This window comes from Lissotriton vulgaris, chromosome 7 (genome assembly GCF_964263255.1).
Source record: "Lissotriton vulgaris chromosome 7, aLisVul1.2, whole genome shotgun sequence".
Classification (NCBI taxonomy): Eukaryota; Metazoa; Chordata; class Amphibia; order Caudata; family Salamandridae; genus Lissotriton; species Lissotriton vulgaris.
Window position 1 is genome coordinate 781,522,308 of NC_141695.1, and position 17,299 is coordinate 781,539,606.

Genomic DNA, 17,299 nt, shown 5'->3' on the forward strand with positions numbered 1-17,299 from the left:
ACATCAGCTGTATGTCATCAGCATATGAAATGACACTGACTTCGTATTGCTCAATAAGTGGGACCAGGGGGGCAAGGTAAACATTAAAGAAGGGTGGGGCTCAGAGCCGAACCCTGGGGGACTCCGGAGATCAGAGGGCGGGGTGATGAGACATATGGTTGCAGCATTTTTCTTCAAATTAAATCAAATCAATAACTTGTAAAGCGCACTACTTACCTGTGAGGGTCTCAAGGTGCTGGGGAAGGGGTGCTGCTAATGCTCAAAGACCCAGGTCTTTGGACTCGTCCCTCAAGTATTTCTCCTGGATCCTATAAATTTCTGAGCCTTTTGAGGGATTGAGTATACAACTTCCCCTTTCTTTTTAAAGGATTCTCATCCTTTTTGCATTTCACATGCCTTGGTGTTAACTTTGGGGCCATACCAGATTGCATTGACACCGTGGCTGTTGGGTGATGTGATGACTACATGACAACGTATTCTTCCTTCCTGCTCTCCATACTGTCAGTTCCTGTAACTTTCACCGCCAATCTGAATGTATGTTTTCTCCTTCCTTACCCTCTCCTTTCTTCCTAATAGAAAGTAAGCTACGTCGTCATACCAGACAACAGCCGGGATTATTACATGGCGAGGGCAGCTCTTACTCGCAGCCCTGTGGATCGCGGTGATGATAACGGTACACTGTGAGTATGCCTGGCTCCTGAAGGAATGTGTCTTTAGCAAAACTGAAACCTTATGCCTGCCACGTTATCCAGCAGGAAGGTATTTTAGAAAGAAGAGAAAAACGCAATGGGCTTATTGAAAACCCCCATGAAAGCCAGAGAACACCCGGCTGCTCTTGTGCTTTGCAAGTTGAGCAGGAAGCAAACATAATCGTGTTATAGGTACCTGCATGATGTCGCTGCACATAAATATTGTTTGTTCGTACTGATCCCGACACCTGCAGTATGGTAATATTTCATGAGTTTTTCATAAGAACTGTCTGCAAAGCAAAAGGATTTGACAGATTTTGAAATATTGTGCTGTGAAATGCATTGTTTGGCACATTTTTTAAAGGAGTTCTTGGTGGCTCACTCTTTTCTAAATCTGGATGTTTGTGCGACAAGAAGTTTACGGTTATCTGAGCCTAAGTTTCAATATGAGACAGGGCTCAAGACTGGACCTGTTTATAGCTATGAAAATTAGGATCATAGGTTGTAAATAGCTTCAGTCTTAGGGGATAGCCGACTGGCTTGCTGACAGGGCTTAGGTTAGAGTGCTTTTGGGAGGATAACAGAAACTCCTAGTGCAAAGTTTAGAACTTTTTCTAAAATAGCAAAGAAGTATGGGGTGAGACCAACCAGAAGACTATGAAAGTAGTGGAGTCTGCAAAGTACAAGTGAGGATACCGTTGTCTTGGCTGTGATGAATGAAATGTAAAAGCAGATTTTTCAAATATTAAATAATTGAAATCTGGCTCCTGTATGAATGTTTCAATACTCATATAAAGATTGAAGTTCCTCTGACGTTTGTGGTTGCAGGTGCTGAAGTCATGATGTCTAGGAAAGTAGATAAGGTGGTAGGGGGAAGAAGGTATGGAAGAGTCAGGTGGCTAGATTGTGTCAATTTTTGGGAGAGTTAAGCATAAGTTATCTGATTACCACCCAGGGATAAATAGGTGGGAGGTAGTTGGACACCTGTGCCTGTAGGTGGGGAGTGAATACAAGGAAGGAGAGAAAGGATGAGGTATCATCTAATAAGATGATATGACTACCCGATGGAAGTGATGCTTTCACCAAAAGGTGAAGTACATAGAGAAAAGAGGAGGCAAGTCTTGTGCAGTACGTACCGAAAGAGTTGAGGATGCGTACCAAGAGACCAAGACAGAATGATCAGAGATGGGATGAAGACCAGTTGAATGACAAGTTTGTAATATCAAGATTGTATAGGGCAGGTTGCAGAGTTTGGTCTTCGACAGGATGAAACGCACAGAGAGATCAAGAAGTATGAGAACAAACTAGCGGGGATGGGCAGAGGTTCTGGAGATGGACCCGTAGGAATGGAAAGTGTTAGAACTGGCTATTTCTGGTAGGCTAAGGCTGATGCCAAAGCCAGGCAGAAACCACCATTCTAGTCAGGGCAAGGAAGTCACACGCCAAGATAAACCCTGCTCACCCCCTTGGTAGCTTGGCACAAGCAGTAAGGCTAAACTCAGAGGCAATGTGTAAAGCATTTGCGTCAGCGCACAACAGCAACAACATACTAGGCACACCACAAAAGAGACTCCACACAAGGTTATTATAAAAATAACTTTTGTATTGTAAAAACACATCAGATAGTATCACACATGTACATTGTGCCAGCAGGCACGGTCAATATTTACAAGGGATTATTCACAAGACAGGGCCACATGGGCCACTGTCATAATCAGATATAGTACTTTTAGAATAAGAAATACTAAACATAAAATGGTAATCAAAAAGATCCCAACCAGTATCCACTGGTAACAGGAACCAGGACCTTACTAGGACCACCTGTACTAAAAAGGACAACCACCTAAGAATAAAATACATTTAGGGGTATACCAGAACACATTACCCATGATGCATGAACCACATTCAGAGGAGTAATAAAGAGAAACACATGATGCCTAAAACATTCAGAGGTGTTAAGAATAAAGCACATGATGCAATAAAATACATTCAGGGGGACAGCGCAAGAAGACACATGATGCCTAAAACATTCAGAGGTGCAGCGCATGAAAAGAAAGACACATGATGCATAAACCTACGCATTCAGAGGTGCCAGAACATAAGTCAATAGCGCAAAAACACGCAGTAGGCAATTACTATTAAAAACATAGGAATCACATTGCGCATAACTTACATAAGCCACCACTTGTGGCAGTCCCTAGGCCAACTGGCCTTGTTGGGGCAAAGATGCCCTGGGTCCAATGTCAGGGCGCGCTGCCATGCAGCGCAAGTCTTAAAGTACCAAAAGCCTAAACGTGGCAGCTGCCCACAAAGTGCTGGGCAGCTGAGGACCAACAAAACTGCGCCAGGGCCCTCACTGGCCCTTAGGCGCCAACTGCGCCACTGCTGGAGCCACACAGGCTCTGGGCATATCGCACATGCCCCAGACGTTGGAGCTCTCAGGCTCTAAAAACAATGGTGCCCTCATGAGCCTCACCGGACTCTAACCCTCACACTCGGAGGCAGGAGGGGGCGGGCACCGGCAATGTGCCCCGACGCCCCCTCTATCTAATGTGGCCCTCTCTGGAGCCAAACAGGCTCTTAAACAAATTAGGGCCCCTCTGAGCCTTTCTGGGCTCATACATGTTGGGGTGACCCACTGCCAGCTGGGGCCGCCCTTGAAGCTCTCGTGGCTTCCCACTAACAAGGAGCGTGAGCTCGCGCTTCTGGAGGGGCGGACACCGACAACGTGTCCCAGCGCCCCTCCTCTCTTCTGCCCCACTCACCGGTTGCTGGCGAGCGGGGGCTCTCCGCACTCGAGGCTCTCCCTCCATTCGGGGAGCCTCGCGCTGGCCTTCCTCTCTCTCGCCGGGGCTCCCTCGACACCCGGGAGCCCCAGCAGCGTGCCACGCGACTTCTCCTCTTCCCGGGCCCGGCGGTGAGCACGGCAATCCTCAAAACATGCCCGGGAGCCAGCCAATGACAGCGCAGCTCACGGGACCAGCCCCTGGAAGATGCTGAGCCGTCAGCCAATCAGGGCGCGGCCTCGGCGATGACGCAGTGGCGCTGGGCCAATCCCAGCGCAGCGTTACTGGAGGGGCTCGTCTCACTGGGCCAATAGGAGCGCGGCGGCTTCGATCTTCGCTACCGCAGCTCCTGGTCACGAACAGCAACTTGAGAGGGTGTTCCTGGCCCCGGGCCGCGGCGGTGAGCTGCGGCTTGATGACTTCACGACGCCCAGGGTCAGCAGGGCGAATTAGGCACCCCCAAGTCCAAATAACAGCGCTACTAAGCACTTAGGGGCAACAGCAAAAGCGCGCTCAGCGCTATAAGTAAAAATAAAGCGCTCCTAGCGCTATGAGCAAAACACAGCGCTCCCAGGCGCTGAGGCAACCACACTGGTCCACAAGCCCTCCAGCAGTCCTGGAACAATAAAGATGGAGCAACAAAGCTCCCTGCAGGAAAAATCCATCAGTCCCCCAGCAGTCCATCAAATGTCCAGTAGCTGGGCAGGGCCCAGGGATTCCCCTGAGCCCCAGCAGCAGCATGCCCCTGGCAGATTCAAGTTAGAAACAAGAACATTTTGGAAGGGAACACAGCCCCTTCTTATACAGTGAAAAGTCTTTGAAGTCCTTTGAAGCAGGCAGTGTGAGAACCAGCTAGAACTGGTTATAGGGAAGTCCCTTCAGTATCAGGGACAGAGGTGACAGTTGCCCAGCGGGAGGTGGAGCCAGCTTTGTATTTAGGCAGGCACAGCCCTTCACTCTCAGGTGCCATCTCCTCCCACTTCCCTGGCAGCAGATGCTGCCTTTCATCCATGGGCTGACTTCAGACAACCTCCTGGGCTCTCCAGCCCCTGTCATCCTCAAACCAGACAGTCAATCCACAAGCAGGCCCAGGCACTCTGGGCCAGGCTCACCAGCCAATCACACGCCAGCACCAACTTACACAAATATGCCAACTTCCAAAAGTAGTACTTCTATACTAGACACAGTCATGCCGCATATATCATTTTGCAGCATTCATTCTCACGAGTTCATACATACCAAACTCGCCCCTGCACTCCCCACACATCAGGAACTACCATGGGCATACATATTCCCCATTCATTCCTATGGGAGAGCAGGTCACTCACCATACATACACAGAGAGCTCCAGCACTTTACACTGTACCACAGTGAAAAAGTGCGCAGAGGCCTAAAATTACCAACAACAGGTTCCAGAAACAGGCTAGGAAAAAGCAAAAAGTCTGGGGGTGAACCTGCCCAAAGGGCCGGGTCCAACAGAAAGTGTATGTGAGATGCACCATACGGAACCCATAATTAAGAGGGTCAAGCAGTTTATAAGTAGTGAGGAGGGTACTGAGTAGATTAACACCAGTTGTTCCAGAATTTTGAAGACAAATGGGAGCAGAAAGATAGAATAGTAGTTAGCAGTGGCTGAAGGGTCTGCAATGGCACTTTGTTAATAGGGATATAACTAAATAGTGATTAAAATGAGATGTTGTGACAGACCAGACTAGAGCCATGGATATAATGATTTGAGAGCTTAAGGGGACAGATGGTGTCCAATAGGTTGGAAGCTTTGAGTATGGTATAAGTTTAGCAGGAGATATTCAAGGGGTGGCAGATCGCTTTCATTATATATTCAGAAGGCTTGGAGGGATGTGGGTTGATTAATCTAATAAATCTTATTTGGTGATAGCAGTTCTGATCCAAGAGAATAGAGCTCAGTTGTTGTCTTTAACTCCATTGGAAGGTGCTGCTTGAATCATATTTTGAAGTGAGAACATGATGACTTGATGCGAAGCACCCTGGGACCAGATGCCTACTCATTTATTTCAAATATGTTCTGCAAGCACGCTACGAGTTGGGCAGTTAAGGCATATGTAAACTGATATGAAGCTTGTGCACAAACACAACTCAGTTTCACTATAAAGCTATTCTTGAAAAATGCGATGCAGGGCACGCTACGAAATTTCTTTTATTTATTAAATTGTTTACTTACCTTCAATTATCCATACTCAAGTTTTTAGCAACCGCCACCCTGCCCCTCCCCCGCCCCGCCTCTCCGTCCCACCGAAACTCCCTTCATGGGCCGTGGCTGCCTGTTGCCATAATATTGTAGATGCAGTGGCACTCACAGGGGCATCCTACATTTCATACATGCATGGTACTGTGCTTTTACTCACAAGACCAGGAGTGCTATGAGGTGTCAGGAATTTGAAGCACACTGCTTCATTAATGCTAAGATCTCTGATGATCATGTATGTTTGTTGTCGGGCTGGAAAGTGTGAGATCCTATGGGACGGATTTGGGAAACAGAAATAGGAAGGAGGAGCGGATGTATGATAGTACAACGCGATCATTTTGATCGAGGTACTTTACATCGCGGATTTTACAACGCAAGTCGTTACAACGACTTGCGTTGGAGGGCGCGGATTGAGGATTATTATAATTTTCTATTCTAACACCAGTCCACGTAACAGTAGGGAAGGTGTTGGAATAGAAAATTACAATATTCCTTAACCAACAGCGCCATCCAGCGCAAGTCGTAGTAACCACTTGCATTGTAAGGGCAGCGTGGTAAAGGTCATGCGGTGTAAACACCGCGTTGTAAATGACGTTTCCCGGAGGAGCTCATGCTGTGCTATGTACACCATGTGTTCTTTACTGAAATCATTTCCTGCATCCTGAACGTTAGTCAAGCAGCCCCTGTACTGAGGTTCAAAGCGAGAGTTGTGTCCTGGAAAAAGGCTGAATATGATGCTCCCCCCATGGTTATTAGGTGATCCAAAATATTAATCAAGACATTGAACTTGAAAACCAAAATCTCGACGTGAATGTCACCCGTGGATGATCGATTCACACAGCTGGAGAGCTAAGACATGAATAGAAGTGGGTGCATATTTGGGTGCATAAACGTATGTGCTAGGTCATGTGCCCTAGCACTAATTAAATTATATTTTCTTACTGGGCACTATACTCATTTCTTTCCAAACGGAATCACCCTTCGGCTCTGAAGGACCATTTTGTACTGATCTTTTCTAGACTTAGTTTCAAGTCATGCTCTGTGTTGGTGCAGAGAAAGGCCCAATTGGGGTGAAGTTACACATTCGACCGCATACCCAAAGATGGGAGGCGCAGGAGTATTGTTGTCTGGATCTCTCCATTCTGTTGAGTTGCAAATGCAAGATAGATACAGTGAAAAGAGTCGCTGATACTCAGCTCATCCTTAACTAGACTTTCACTGATTTTTTGTGTTTCAGAATACATCGAATACTGTTAATGATGGCCCAGTAGAAATTAACCTTAATGGAGCTACATATTGATTAGCATTGTTGGCCCCAAGCACTAACAGCAGTTAAAGGGTTCTTGCAGTGAGTATCAATGGGCCCAACCAGTAAAGAACCTGAGTTACACCTTTAATTACTAAGCATTAATTACTCAAGCCTGTAATTAGCTTTAATTTCCACTGTAATATTTAGCATAAATGGCCCCAAGCTGCAATGGGCATCAATATCCCAAAGCAGTAGTGAGTCTCAATTGTGCTAGTCAATAATTGGGATCAATTTACTTAGCCATTGAGGAGTACCATTATAGGTCTCACACAGTAATGATCATTACATTTCCCACACACCAATAAGGCTTACAAGTTATGGGCATCAACAAACATCAAATTGTCTCAAACATTAATGGGCATTATTGGCTCCACGCAGTAATGGACAACAGTGGGCCCAGGCGGTAATAACCATCCAAGTCCCTAAGCAGTCAGCAACTGTGGTAATGGCATTAATGAAAATCAATGACTCCTTCGAGTACTGAACAGCAATTGACCCTGACAGGAATGAACACCAATGTCCCTAGATAGTAGTGGCCATAAATTTCCCCAGCTAGTAATAAGCAGTAATGTCCTCAGTCATTAATGGCATTTAATGGCCCCGTAAGAAGTACAATAAATTAATTGCTCTGAATGGCTTGCCCTCCACATAGATCATTAGTAGTTTACAATTAAAGAAAAAAGTGTTCAACTGTTATTTCTTATGTCTTTCCCATTTGCTCATATAGTGAAATTACTAAACTGTTCCTCTTGTTAAGGAAATCGTGAACAGGCTAACTGCCCCAGAGCACCTTCATCCAAATAAATCTGCTGGAATAGCTAAGAGTTATCCTGGTGATATGTGTTCAGGGTGGGGAGGGTTACACTCTAGTAGTTACACCTTAATCTGTGGGATTGGACACACCAATAAAGTATACCAGCTTACTCCATATTCAGATGTATTGATATTTGTAGCTCTTTTCCCACAAGCCTAGATAATCATAGTTTACTATGCTGTAAACTGCAGCATCAGGGTGTCGTGGTTATCGTGAACTAACAATCTAGCTTCATGGGTATTTAAATCTAGAATTCCCCTTGCTCTATACTATGCCTCATTTAAATGTTAACCAATGATGCAACCTGGGCAGGCTTGGGGAAAGCATGTAGGATTCCTTTGGGCAGGCTTCTCATCCAAAATGTGAGGATCATATGAACTTTACAAACCTTATGTTGCCTCTCTCTCCTTTCTCTTCCATTTTTCTTATTAAGTTTAGAGATAGTTAAGTGCAAATTAGGTACCGTTGTCTTTATTTACCACAGTTACTATACACCGGACCCCTATTTGACAGTGTCTGGCATATTTATGGCCATGATACCAAAGGAGTAATATTAGACTGTGAACCTTGGTAATTTGTATGTGGTAAGATTTTGAGTTTATGAGGACAAAGCCAGATCCTAGTCTACATTTCCCTCACCCATTCCTTCGAGAGGAATAGTAAAAGCATTAGCCATATCTGCTGTCTTCTGGACGGTACAGCTTTGATATTTAGAACTCATTACCTATCCTTATTTGTGCATTTAGATATTTACTTTTCCAGTATTTATACAGGACAATTTCTCTAAGATGTTCTAGTAATAAATAGTAATATTCATACATTTCTCCTTCTTCATGTCCAGGCCTTCAACATTGTTTGGTGAAAACTACACAACTGAGCAAATCAAGATAATGCATCCAGATTTCATGCGATACCTGAGGAACAGGTAAGGATATTTTAAATTCCACACTGAAGAGCCCCATTTTGTCTGCTCATCTATAAAGGATTAATATCCAAACATATGTTACCCTCAAGAAAAACTGATCTGCTTCTTAGTGACAAGAATCAATTACTATATTGCACAAGAAATCTGATTTTATATTCAGGGCCTGGATTGGTAATAGCTATGGGTTTTGCTGCTGGTCAAATTGAAAACACATGCTAAGAATAGATTACAAGTATCACAATATCCTCAAGTGAGTAGGAAAACATAAATGACTGGGCCTTCTAACATAGATTAAAGTAATCCGTTATCACCCGGGGGATGGAGTTCAAGGGCATTAATTGCATTCAGGATGGGGTGGCCTATAAGGAAACTGAAACTTTTCCCAACTGATCAATACCCGAGAAGGGAAAGAATCAGTCATAATCAAGTCATGCCTTCGAGCCTTTCAGGAGAAATCACTTTCTGGAAATATCCTCATTTGTCTTAAGGCTAGTCTCGCCTTCGAGACAATCACACTTAAGTGCTGGAACAGGGGAGTAAATTGCCTGATGACTGGAAACATTCAGAAGAGTGTCCCCACGTAATCATTTTCTTCTGTCACTAGCTGAGTGAAACATGAGGTTTTCTGCTGCTGGACACGTGTCCCGAGGCAGCCCTGAAAGCCTAAGATGTTCTGGGGAATTATTTGTAGGAATTACACATAATGTAACAAAACAACATGATTTTAATGATAATTTATTTTCCAACCAGTCCGGTAGATTCTGCCAGGAGACAAGCATGAATAAATAAACATAAAGCATAACAAATCTTCCAAAGTATTCTTTAGACAAGGTATGGTGAATGCAATAACCTTTGTCATGCCTGATCACCTTCCTTTGGAAGAACATCATGACTGGAGTATATTTGAACTTCCAAATCTATCAGCTTTTGAAGCTGTGGACCATCAACCTCTGCTCTAATGCTTTCACTCCATCAATAACACATCTGACACTTCACTTAAACATCTTGACTCTATCCTTCTAAGTGCTACAATTGACCATATTGTTGTTTGGTGGTTCCACAGACCTTTGCCTTCTGCAGCTGAACTCATTTTTGTTTTCGCTTTGACTCTGTGCACTTTACCCCTGCTAACCAATGGCTAAGTATGAAAAGTCTTCAATTTAAACATGCTAACATTAGCAAATATGTTCTTGGCACCATTAATTTACTTATGGTACTACCCTTACCAATAGCTTGTAAATTAAGTGCTGCTAGTGGGTTGCAGCACTAATTGAGTCACCCTCCACTGTTAAGAAGTTGGCTTTTACCTTTCTAAAGTTTCTGTGGCCTTTCTATGAGTGGCCAGCTGCCTTGAACTGTTGATACATGTGTGTTGGAGTCAGACAGTAGACAAAGGGAGTAGAAAGGAGTGGGTTGTCCTGGCAGGTTGGCTGGTGAGGAAATGCCCTGATTACACTTCAAAGGGACCTGCCCCAGTACACACAAATAGACCTGACACAAGACCTGCTCCTGCCTTCCATTTCCCTAGCCAAGCTGGAGCCACCCCCAGGGAAGAGGGGAGAACTTACCAGGACTGGTTTTGGGGGTAGGCAAAGCATTATCCCCCACCCACAGGCTGGACTGGATATAAAAGCGATAACCCCAGAACGTGAAATCAGAACATTGCTGGACCTGTGAGAACTCAGAAGAAGGACTGCCTGTGGTCTGAAATTTAAAGGAAGAATGGACTTGCTTGAACTGAACTTAGGTCCCCAGAAGTGACCCCAAGGTTCAGTTGGAAGACCCCCTGAGTAAGCTATAGGGACACTGCAGGCTTTCAGATGTCATCTTCTGCAACTTTCCTGCTTTTCCTGCTGACCAGTTCCAACTGGAACTGCACTGGACCCTGCTACTTGCCTTTGCTGGAGTGAGTCTTAACCCCCAAGAGGTGCCCCCGAGTTCTGGACCTTTGGTTGATGTTAGTGTGTAGTCTTCCTGCCTAAAAACTGCAAAATGGACACTTAGAAACGTTTTCTAAACTTTTCTCCAAAAGAAGCAAGATGCTTCTGCGGGACAGCTGCTGAGCCGCTGATGCCCACAACGAATTGCCGGTCGGAGTTAACTTTTTTATTTGCCCCACTGAAGGGCTCTCAACTTTCAGAAAGGTTTTTAAGTCCAACCATAGAGGAATTCACTGAGACCGTCGCTGAGCGGCTACAATGACACCGTTTTGGGCCCTGACTGCGCACTTCACATGCTTGAAGCTTTCCCACTGTCAACGTTGAGAGCCTTTACCTTCCCATCAAAGCTGAGTCACCCACTAAAGTCTTGCTGTTCAATCTGGCTGCTGTCATCGAGCCCCTCTTCAGATCCAGCCTGCAGCCCAACCTACCGACGACTCGGCCAGCGAGAACTTTTCTCAAAAAAGGGTTTTAATTACGAAGATAAACTATCCACTAGAATGCACCTGGTACCTGTATCAAACTCACGCTCCATCGCAGGCGTCCATAACTTTTGACCAGGTCTAATGTGACCAGATAACTGCTTGTGGCACATACTTTGCTCCTTTTTTGCACTATTTTTAATTCAAACTTTGAAATTCATAGCTTTGGTTCAAATGATAGAATTGTTGTCAGTTTATTTATTAAAATATTCCCTATAATTCCAAAGTGGTTTGGGATTTTCCTTTGTTGTGTTTTCACTTTATATTAAGCCTGGGTGGAGTTCCGTGTAAGTGAAGTGACAAAAAACTCCGGCAAGCTATGAGGAATTCTGCGAGCAGTGGAGTGGGTTACTTCGAGCCACTTGCAATGATTTTGAGTTGCAGGTGTTTGTCCCACGCTGTAAAATTCAGTGCCAACAGCATCTCGCACAGTGCAAGAGGATGCTGCTTCTTTCTGTCGCTCGAGTAGAAGTTCTACTTGAGTGACAGCTTCCTCAATGTGTACGGAAGGTTTCTGAAAGCGAGCGTTAGTGACCATCCGCTCACGTTGAGAAATCTTGCAGTGAAGTGGTGAAGTACTGGATTTTCCTCGCTCGCCACATTAATGCTGGTGAGTAAGGAAAAAAACTCACTCCACAAACTCCGCAAACAGAGTGGAGTTTAACACCCAGGCTTACTTTATGTATGCATGAGTGTTGCAAAAATACTTTATACATTGTGTCTATGTTAAGCCTCACTGCTTTGTGCCAAGCCACCAGTGGGTTACGGAACAGGTTTATTGTTTGACATTTGGAATTCACTGTGGCAAGGATTGTGATAATTTCTTGAAGTGGGTTCTGACTTCCTTCAACAAATACCCAATTTCTTACACTCGATGTATCATTCAGCCATCATGAAAAGTTTCTTAGCTCCATCTACTTCCTTAGGTAGTCATCTTCTCTCTCTCTCAGGTCAAAATCTAGATTTAACCCATCAGGGATTTTGCTTGCTTTTTAGGACGAAGCCTCCACATACAGCTGTACACTAGCCATTAGACGAAGTTTTTTTAAATCTGTGTTAGCCACAATATTAAACTCAATGAAAAATTAGATAAATGATAATACAGTGAGCTAGGGTGAGTACTTAACCCTATTACATCTGGGCAAAGCAAGCACATTGGAAACACATTTCTATGAGTGGGATAGAACAGACGAAATCAAAATGCATGACAGACCTTTAAAAAATTAAAATGTACTAATATCAATCAAATACATGCTAAAATCATTCTTTGGGTTCAGCAGTAAAATGTAACCTTTTCGGGAAGTCTCTCTTTAACCACTTGAGTGCCAAGTTTATTAAATCGTAAGCATGTCCATAGTCAAGTAATCTATAGGTTATTTCAATGGTATGAGGGAACAAACACAAAGTTCGATATAATAAACAGGCAAGTGATTGTCAGATTGTAAGCTTATTCACAGTGCTACAGTTTGGGATTCTCCATTCTCTTAGGGCTGTTAAAGGTCCATCTCGACTTTTGACGTTGTTAACTGTCTTCCTCAAACGTGACACTTTTTTTGATTTAGTAACATATTTTGCCCTAAAATGTTGAAAATGAAATTCCTCACCATGATACATTCTTCATTTTCCATAGATTTAATAATATCTGCACATAACTCATCCATCTCAGTCAGGAGATTCACAAAAAAAACAAAAATGTGAATGGTCTGTGGGTGGCCATTGATATCCACATAAACTCTATAATACTGTTGAACAACTTCATCGGAAAAAGCAGACGGAACCTCTGAAATTCATGCCTAAGACCGATCTAAGAACTGTCACTTAAACCTTACTCACCCAACCTTGAATTAGTGCAAGTCCAATCTTGAAATTGATTGCTACAATCTACCAAAAGGGATGCATTTCCCAAATCATGACTGTCAGATATATCAATAAAAGGGAAACATTAGGCTATTCTCAATTCTCTAGGCAAAGGCAGATGATCCACAAATCCCATGTGGTCCGTTAATTCTTAGGTGTCGGGTAAAGAGAGCACCATCAGAATGATAAGTTCAGCTGGAACACCACCGGTGAGTGTTATTTGATCTGAAGAATACATCTGAACCAACAGGAGAAGTCTCTGAAAAAAATGTTGAGACAAACGCAAGAGTCAGCACAGTAGGTCTCATTCAAACATGTATAATCGCAATAGTTTGCAGTGGCGGCCTGTGCAGGTAAGCATGGTGGGATGATGGGGAGGGGTGAAAGTGACAAATGATGGGAAAGGGAAAGTAAATTCAAAAAATAAAGAAAACCACTTACCTTGCTCTTGCCGCTTTGGATGAGTGCTATGTAAATGCTTTTATTTATTTATTTTACTTTCCCTATCTCGTTGTTTGTCCCTCTCACTCCCCAACCCTGCCTCGCCCCGCCCCACTGATCTTACCTACATGGGCCGCCACTGATAGTTTGCCTCCTCTGTACTTATCAAGACTCCCTAAAATGGTAACTCTGGGAGTCGGCGGGTTATGGGGGTTTTAAAGGGCACTCGTAATGGTGGACATAGTCTTATTTAGTTGTTTAACCCTATATGTTTTTGTTAGACCAGTGCATGATTTGTACTTATGCAGAGTTCACCACCACATAATCGAAAGTTAATTATCTGGGTACCAAGCAACCTATCCTTTTTTGAAGGGTTCTTAAGAGTTTCAATTGTGCCAATGTTTATTGGAATATAAACACACTTCACATACTGCATCACAGAAAAAAACTTTTTATCAAATGACCTCATCAAAAGATACTCACATTGATGACAAAATGTGAAATACAAATGAGGATCATGCAACAAACATCATTCTAAAATTAGATACAAAATATGATTGGCCCACTAATTTAGTTTCCTGCGCAGGAATATCCAGCGATCATCCACAGCAGATTTGCACAGGCATAAAGCAAATAGGATGTCTTGAGATTGTTGGCCACAATGTCTGCAGGTTCCATTTCCTTCAATTCATTTCCAAGTAGGATTAGGACAGGCAGTACCCCCAGCCTGTATTCCAGGAACCTTTCCTTGGCCTGGTTGCTGTAGAGTTCTCCTAAACAACTTTGAGGTTTGAACTTGGTGTAAGTACAGAGAGTCATCCAGCCATGGCTGTGCATTGCCAGGTTAACTTTGACCTCTAAAAATTGACAATGCTTGAGTGTTACAGTAGGTCATTTTTTTAGGTTCCGAATGACTTAGAGGTAAGGCCTAAACAGAAGAAAGATCAAGGGTGGATAGGGCCAGGTGTAAGTAGGCTTTTCCAGGAGCTTGCGCCCTGCCTTGTATTTCCATCCAGAGGTTATGCCCCTGGGAGCCCTCAGGAGCGAGTTTTAGGCCATAGAAGCAGTTCACATATGCAGATTGCTGTGCCAAGACTTGCTTTGCTAGGCCAAGCTCCAGTCTAATTTGAGCAGGTGATGTGAATGGTGGCAGTTGAAAAATTGACTTATAGATTTCAGTATTGTTTTGTCCAGGGTTTTGCTGTCTCTGCCCCTCGGGGCTTCACTCCAGTAGGTCAATGTAGGGATGACCTTGGTTTGAGCCACTTATAGTACAGGATTTAGTGTTGGACCCTTCAACTTCCTGTATAGGTGCCCAAGGCCATCCGCAATGCATTTCATTTGCTTTAATCTCATCTAAATGGTCAGTGAACCTTCTATTGGCATGAAATAGTACACCAAGGTACTTGTAGCCATTTACAGACTCTATCATGTCGTTACCTAGGACCTTGTGTGTTTCTTCAGCCCTTTTCCTTGAATTGTTAGTGGTTTGGTCTTCCTCATATTAATAGTCAAGTCGTTAGTCTTTGAGTGGCCCAATGTGGCATCTAAGAGCCATTTCAGCCTCACCTTAGTCCTGCTGACTAGTACTAAATCGTCTGCATTGTGTAGGTTTGAGAGCTTCAGACTGTCCCATTTCAGTGCAGTTGATGTTCAGAGTCAGTGGGAGTCCCGCCATCAACCAACCCTGCTTTAATCCTTGCGTTGTTGGGATAGCTCTAGATAGATGGGAGTCGTTCCCTTCAGCAACATTAAGAAAAGGAATCACCTTTATGGAGCACTGCTAGAAAATTGCAACTTACACAGGACAAGGAAGTAACGCTAAAAGTGAACACAATAACCAGGAAACAACACACTCATTAAAAAAGACCCTATACAATAAAATCATATAACAACCAGTAAAACCATTTCCCCAGACTATGTCTTTGTGGAACAGTAAAAATACACCTGCAGTAGGATCCACGCTTAAATCACCACCACTCCAAAGCTTTTGTTCACAGAAGCACTGCTTACAAGAATGCTATCTTCTGAACAACTTTGTGAAGATAACCCTCTTTCCTTTATTGGAGAGTAGCCCATTGCACTGAAGAGCATTTCGAATATCTCTTCATTGAACCCTCTCACTACTGAACTCTTCAACCTGAACATCAAAGAAGGGGTTGCTGCCTTCTTCTCATCTACGTCCCCAAAGCATGATTTTGGAAAAGTCACCATCAGCACCAACTGAGGTACTGGGTTTTTCGGAACCGATACTATTACAATAACCCAGCGGTGTCAGGGCAACACCCAAAGACCCCGGATTCCCCTGTCTTGGCAAACAGAGAAACAGGATACTTCTCGATGACGTCAAAGACCAAAGTTTATTGGTTGCAACCAGGGACAGAGGTCTACGAAGTACACACGGGTAGTTGGACAGAGACTGCACCACATCAATGAACAAAACTCAGTCTTTTATGCCGAAAATTACGCCTCTGGCAACATCACAATTTACATTCGGTGCATACAAACTGACCAATGACCAAGTAGCATTTCAAAAAGTAGCGAATGACGACAGTCAAAGTTAATCCCACTTTCCGTTGTCCAGCCCACCAAAACGATTGCACACATGCTTGGTTTCCTGTTCGATCAGGCCGGACAAACCCACCATAAAACCTTCAACCCAGATCGATGAACATGTCGTAAAGGAAAGGCAGAAACAGATGGAAAGGAGATAGATGAGTGGGAATGGTGTGCCATAAAACTCGGGGCACGTCCTGCCCTTTGATCTTTATCAGGCCAGCTGCTGAACAAGGAACTGGCTCAGCGGGGTTCGCCCCAGGCGAGGAGTCGGTTCGGCCAGGTCAACCAGAAGTCAGCTAAGGCGTACGTGTCAAAGACTCGTTCGGCCACAGTCATCGGGCCTATGTTAGGGCAACCACACAAGATGGCTGCCACATACAAAATGGAACCCGAGGGTTCAGACTAAATCCTCAAATGCAGAGTGTTCTCCTATATCGATTCATACGAAAACACTCAGACACGCTACACTCGCCATTTGCGGTCTGTCGAGACCAAAATCGTCCATTTCTGACGATCTTTATAAATCGGGTTTCTGAACTATCGAACCCAATTCAGGACCACGGAACCACAGACCCTCCTTTTGCCCTATCATAGGCAATAAACCCAGACCCATTTTAATCTGAATCTATATTCATCAGGTCATCGATATGCTGCTGTAGCATCATCTTATTACTATGCATCTCTCCGGACAGGCTTCCGTACGTACAAAGTAGCACAAAGGCCACAAATAGCCGGAGCACACTGTACACAGAGACAGAACATGAACAGAATCGCTAAGACCATCCCAATGACCATCAAAATCTTCCAACCCCAAGTGGATATCAATCCCCATAACCATCCCATCAAAGACCAATCTCCTTTGTCCAGATTGACAGAATCGGAGATTGTATGCAATTTGGAAATGGCCTGGAGAACTGACGGAGCATTGTCAGGAATAAAAACGCAGCAGCTTGATTGAATCAATCTACAAACTCCACCTCTATCTGCCAGGATAACGTCTACGGCAACTCTATTCTGAAGTCTCATAAGTCTATCCGACTGGAGCTCAGCAGTCAAGTTACCAAGGGCACCGGCAGTCTCCACTATGGTAAACTCGACCACTCTCGTAAGCTGGCGAATATTCCTACTGTTAGCCATAGGTCCCCAGAACGGCAGAAAACCCTTGAAGAAATCACCCAATTCTTGTCCTGCAGTGTCTTCTTGGCTAAAGACACCTCTCGCAATCCTCATCTTGTGGTAATCTGCCGCAGCTGTAAAAGTGGGGGGTAACAGA

General features: G+C 44.2%; 1 protein-coding gene across 1 annotated transcript in view; it reads left to right on the forward strand.

Annotated features, from left to right (window-relative positions):
* LOC147702407 (uncharacterized) overlaps positions 1-17,299 on the forward strand; it is a 281,334-nt gene that overhangs the window by 232,955 nt on the left and 31,080 nt on the right. Inside the window, exons 6-7 of the mRNA XM_086928790.1 lie at positions 577-680; positions 8,664-8,747. Of these exons, the coding sequence (XP_086784916.1) occupies positions 577-680; positions 8,664-8,747 (188 nt within the window). The remainder of the gene's footprint in view (positions 1-576; positions 681-8,663; positions 8,748-17,299) is intronic.